This window comes from Mytilus trossulus, chromosome 4 (assembly GCF_036588685.1).
Source record: "Mytilus trossulus isolate FHL-02 chromosome 4, PNRI_Mtr1.1.1.hap1, whole genome shotgun sequence".
Classification (NCBI taxonomy): domain Eukaryota; kingdom Metazoa; phylum Mollusca; class Bivalvia; order Mytilida; family Mytilidae; genus Mytilus; species Mytilus trossulus.
The window spans coordinates 53,485,756-53,492,072 of NC_086376.1; the positions used below are offsets into that span (position 1 = coordinate 53,485,756).

Sequence of the window (6,317 nt, forward strand, 5' to 3'; positions counted from 1 at the left end):
TTCAGCACACGAGTAAAATATTTTACCGTTCCAAAACTTAGCAAAACTAGTAACTAAATCATCTGACCAAAAAGTTTCTTGGATAGCTACAACATCATAATAATTTTCCGAACAAAAAGAACAAAACTTTTGGAATTTTGACTGATCCCTCAAACCATTAGCATTAATAGATACAATATTAACCATCAGTACAAAAAGTAAGAAAGAAAGTAATTTTATACCTATGAACTTGAATTTGATTTTTTACTCTTGGGTTCCCTCCTTAATTTTTTAAGCTCATCTGAAGTAACTTTCGGAGATGAAACTAAACGTTTCCTCCTAACTTTACTCATATTCGCAGCCAATTCCTCGTCGGTCATTTCAATATCAGCTTCCTTAGATACATTTACTTTTGTTTTTTTACCAGCAGTATCGGTCAAATTAGGCCCACGAGGAACTGGCTGTGGTTCTAATTTTGATGGGCTAGACCCCCCTTTTTTATGCATTTTATTATCAACATTTACTGTCTCTTGTTTGTTTGAATGTTCATCATCAGTCATAAAATCTAGTTCATCATTATCAACACCAGACATTTGTTTTTCATCGGAAACTGTTACATCATTGTCTTTTTTAGCGTTTTCATCAAATTGTTCATCTTTGGCATCGTCGTCAGCATTACTTTCCTCCATGGTATCATCATCGTCTTCACCGTCACTTTTCGCCGTGTTATCATCGTCATCATCACTCTGCTCCATGTTATCAACATCACCATTAGCTCCATCCGTGTGTTCGTCTCCAGCTTCATTCTCTTTCATACCATCATTTTCTTGTTGTTCAGTGTTTGTTTCACGTTCAGGAATGTCGGAATTTGTTTCGTTTCTCGAGTTGTTAGCATTGATATCGTTTTCTGTGTCATTATTAGTTGTTTCATTTTCATTTTCACCCCTGTTCCATACCGGCTCACACCGACAGTATGATAACACTTTATGACATGTTTCACACGGCGGAGTTTCACAAGCTCTTGCTAGATGTCCGAAGCGTTTACACTTGTAGCAAATATTATCAGGACAGTTTGCATAAACATGACTTGTCTCAAAACACTGGGTACAGACTCTCTTCTGTTCGTCATGAACTACTCTTATATATTCGAAAGAACTCACGCCAGTTGAAAGTTTCAAAGTATATGGTAGACTTTGTCGTTCAGGGGGAAATCGAACTACTACATACCTCGTACCATTTGCGACGTCCGTACCAGGGTGCATTTTCCGCTTAATAGGCGACTTAAGTATAACACCAAACTCCAGTAATTTCTCACGTATTTCTGTATCAGGCACATAATGTGACACGTTGAAAAAACTGACAACTTTATCACGCGAAAAAATAGCTCTGGGTATAAAATTTGAGTCATTCACCTTGAAACCTGTGTCTACAATCAAATCCAAAGCATCTTTATCAGTCAACGTCAGCTCATAACTATTACCGCTTTTTGGAACACATGCAAGGACAGTTCCCTCACCAACTTCTTTTTCCACATTAGCGATGACATCGGCAGCTTTTATATTCCGGTTATCACCTACATCACTAATACAGTTTTCTCTTTAATGGAACGACCATCCCCCCTTCCACCAGACATGGTGAAGGGAGGTGAGAAAGTCTTAATAAGTGTCAAAAAAGCACAAAATATGGCCACAAATAGTTCTACTTAAACAATATAAGGAATAATATTGACTAACCATCAACGGATGGCTAGTTATACAACACAAACTTATCAGATTTTCCTCTGGTTTAGAAGGCACGTCTTCGTCATCCAAATCCAAAACCGGAACCGAGAAGCTACCTACTATTTATACTCTTTTCTAATATACTGGTCACACTGCTATAGCCTACCCACCTTGTATGATAATACGTTCCCTTCCCCAACGGGTATTTCTTTGCCCTTCGAGGGGTTCTATAAAATATATAAGTTTCTCACTGAAGGTATCCAAAGAAGGTAGCCAAAGAGTTTGCGACGCTGCAAATATTAAACTTTACAATATAATTAAATATCTCTAACCAATGAATTCAAATAGCAAAAGCTATGCAAATAACAAATGTATACTCATTAAGCTTCGTGTAAACTATCTAACAATGAAATACATTAAATGTGAAATTTGAAGTATTGCCAAGGGAGCTAATAATTAATTAATAACAGCATTTCGGGGTCTCTTTCTGTGGTATCTTTCCTCCCTCTTTTATAGCATAATGTGAGGGCTTTTCTAATTATTAGGGGCATTATGATGACCTATAGTTGTTAATTTCTGTGTCATTTAGTCTCTTGGCAATCATAATACATATTCTTTTTTATCATATACTTAGCATTAATATGATAGCTTTTGCATATGTGTAACGAACGGAAGTACACGAACCATAATTTCCCACCCAGGCTGATAACCCATATCAGCCCGGTCTGATAACCCATATCAGGGGCGTCTCGTGCAAAAGCCCATAACAGTGCTTCTCGTGCAAGTTACTTCCGGTGTTTCCGGTATCGGTTGTTTATTTTTCCATTGTGACGTCAGATATTGATGACGACGTCAAAATTTACGGGAACTTTTGTGGGGATAGTTTAGTACTTGCTAACAAATGCCATTGGCAATTATGAATCATTTTATAGTACAACAAACATGGAGTAATAATGATCATGAAACTCTTCCAAATATTCAATGTTTCAAAATGCCTCTATAGGAAATGTTACCATACAATGTACATATATATGAAGGTAGTGATGCTGTTGGTTGACAATTATAGTATATTGAATTTATAACTTAACTTCTTTATAAAGGTTTTGACTGTTTTAGTTGTTGCATTTGTTTTTTTTGCCTTACATAAAACTATTGTCGGAAGTATATGATAAAGCGATTAATACATGGCCTTTTCCATATCAGCCTGGGTATCATCCCTCGACCCATATCAGCGCCTCGACGCCGTCTCGGGCTGATATGGGGGTCTCGGGATGATACCCAGGCTGATATGGAAAAGGCCATGTATTAATCTCTATATATATAGCGATGTCGTTAAAACGACTTGATATGTCGAAATTACGACATAGCGATGTCGTTATAACATTGTTAGTTATTAAGAATGACGTACTACATTGTATACAATCATGTAGGATGGAATTAAAAAGATACAAATCCAAAGACGTAAATTAAAAATATGTGGAATGACACAAACATCGATGATTTAAAAACAAAATGAGTCAAAATCGCTGAGCTTGCAAAAATATGAAATATGTTAATCCTAAGCAACGGTGATGGGCGTCTTTCTCACATTAAGTAAGATTGTGACCATAATTCATCTAGATCCATACCGAGAATCATTTGCATATTTTGTATATTTCTTCAAATCTCTATAGAGTCAATTAAAATTTACATCACTTGATTCCCTTGCTGGTGCAGTCTTTCTGAACAGTTTTAAATTGAAAAGTGTCTCAGTATGAAATGTTTGCTCTTCAAATGACATTTTGCTTCCTACAGGTTTTTTTAAAATTTTAATATAGTTTCGATGTGTAGACGAAACGCGCGTCTGACGTATTAAATTATAATCCTGGTAAATTTGATAACTATTCCAACCATAAAGCCGAAAAATTAAATCGGTTGAGAATGGTCATTTGATAACCTTTGATAGTACTACAAGAATCCAACTTATCTTCGTTTGCTGCTTCTTGTTTATCTATGCCGATTGAATATCAAAGCATTTAAAATTATGGTAAACATTGCATTTAGGGGACAAAAAATCCTTTAAAAGAAGTAAAAGAAGATAAACGACAACTTGAGTTAAGTTTATTTATTTTCATATCTCATCTTGCTGTTACACAATTGTCTACTGTTAGTGGGAGGGTTTGGCGCCAGCAAACCTGTATTTCCAGCAACATTCTGTATGTGTCTGTCCCAAGTCAGGAGACTATAATTCAGGGAAGAACCAGGTTTAGAAACATATGAAATTATTTTATATATAGGTGAATATCTTAATTAACTGTTGAAGCTTAGAACTAAAGGTAATATTGAAAATATTTCTTTCGAAACAGTAATTTGGGTCTTCATCGCCATTCCACGATCAAACCTTGTCAAATTTAAAAAGTAGATACAACAGTTTCGAGGGTTACTTGAACATAAAATATAGAATTAATAATTATATTATGAAATAATATAAAAAATTGATAATTTATAAAGTTTAAACTTGTTACGAAAGAGGAGAATAAACTTTGTTTTGTCTGGTTTCGAAACTCTTTCAAACAAATTTTATGTTTTCTGAAAATGTACATACACATCTTTTATTTACATTTGTAAAGTGTAAGATGTCCTTAATCTGTCGTCTGCACACACTTATCTAAATGTAGCACGAATGTTAACCGTCATGTATGATTACTTATTTATCCCCCTTTGCTCTCTGTGTTATTCATAGCTACTGACAACAATTACAATAGCTGTGCTACTTGGTTTATTTTTCAAGAACATTATCACCTAATATAAGTAAACACTTATACGACATGGGCAACCTTAATCTCATCATCAATGCTATTGTTGTTGCACTGATGGCTGTATACTTATTCGTAAATGAAAAAGACAGATTTCAGGAAACGCATGATCGAACAGGTAATGAGAAGTAATATAGTTCAACACCAAACAATGAAATTATGTCAAACTTACAAACATGAATCTCTATATAAAAAAAAGAATATATGGTATGATTGCCAATGAGATAGCTCTTCGCAAGAACCAAATGACACATAAATTAACAGCTTTATGCCACCATACGTCCTACAACAATGAGCAAAACCAATACCGCATAGTCGGCTACAAAAAGGCTTCAAAATGACAAATGACAAATGTAAAATAACAAATCAAACGAGAAAACTAATGGCACAATTTATGTACAAAAATAGGAACGAAAAACAAAATTTAATGCAGCAGCAAACGACAAGCATTGAATTACAGGCGCCTGATTTGGGACAGGCACATACATACAGAATGTGACAGGGTTAAACATGTTAGGGGCATGGGTTTAACAGTACACCATAAATACAAACTATCAAAATAAGTTGAAACTCATCTGATAGATACAGATAAAAATACACATTTTGATAAAACAGAAAGTTGACGTTGGCGGGTACTTGTACATCCCAACAACAAAAAGACAGTTAAGAACATATTCGAGAGTACTCGCAGTTACTGACAGCTTTTTACAAATCCAATTAAGAAATCATGCATAATAGAGTAAATTATTAATAAGTACACACCCAATATCCAATGGATTTAGTGTAAAGATTTCATAAATAGTCCGAGAAAAACATGACCCTGTGCAATGCCAAGATACAGGAATCGACAGTGTGTAGATCCATGAAAGTGCACATGTATATAACAATAATATTTAGTTAGATTTTAACTTACTGAAAACAAAATCAACATTAATACAAAAAAAACTCAATGATCTAATTACAGTATTGAATTGGTAAACTTTAGAATATGTTTATTTCAAGGATCTATAAATTTGCCAGTTTAGTGTCTAAATTTCCGTGCTTAGTTAGCAACACCTCGGTTAAAATGAGGATGTGCTATCCCGTTTGAAATACGTTTTTTACAGATACAACCAAACTTCAAAACCAAATCTTGACATATATATAAGGGACGGACAAAAATTTGTCAGCGGAAAACTTGTAATTTTCAGACTTGTACTTAGAATATAATTATTTCTTTGACTGCATCTTGCATTAATTTGTAGGATCCTTTACAATAGATAGTTCAGCTGATCTGTAACAACTCCATCTTCATGCCTTATATATCATGTACTGTGTTACGATGCTAGATTAAAACAGACGAGGAATGGTAACACTCGGCTACCGAGAGCTCTTATTTAAGAGCCTAGGTGGTCGGGTGGTCTAGCACGTCGGTCACAGTGCAATGCGATCTTGGTGCCACTGTCAACGTATATTTGTTCCGCCTAACAGAAGTTCCACTGGAAACTTTGTTATAAACAATCTCATAATACCTATTCCTGTTGGAACAAATATTCTATACTATTTATTCCGTTAGGAACATTTACTGATATATTTATTCCTATGGAAATAATATTCCAGAATATCTTTTCCTTTTGGAACTTGTATTATAAAGGAACTTATATTCCATGACAACACGATATCTCAGTAGCTAGATATCGAATCCCGGCCAAGGAAAATAATTGATGACGCAAATTAATAGATATAACATTGTTAGGCTGGTGTTTAGACTAATTATATATATATATGGAAGAAGTTAGTAATTTACCAGTAATACATAGATTACGTTCGTTAACATAAAATA

At 34.6% G+C, this 6,317-nt stretch overlaps 1 protein-coding gene across 1 annotated transcript; it reads right to left on the minus strand.

Annotated features, from left to right (window-relative positions):
• Positions 1 to 221: 221 nt before the first annotated feature.
• Positions 222 to 1,241, minus strand: LOC134716671 (protein PFC0760c-like). The gene has a single exon (XM_063579677.1). It carries the CDS (start codon positions 1,239 to 1,241, stop codon positions 222 to 224), a length of 1,020 nt encoding a protein of 339 aa, XP_063435747.1.
• Positions 1,242 to 6,317: the final 5,076 nt, after the last annotated feature.

Excerpts from the sequence above, each read along its gene's own strand:
- LOC134716671 (XM_063579677.1), bottom strand. The coding sequence starts at position 1,241 with ATGCACCCTGGTACGGACGTCGCAAATGGTACGAGGTATGTAGTAGTT.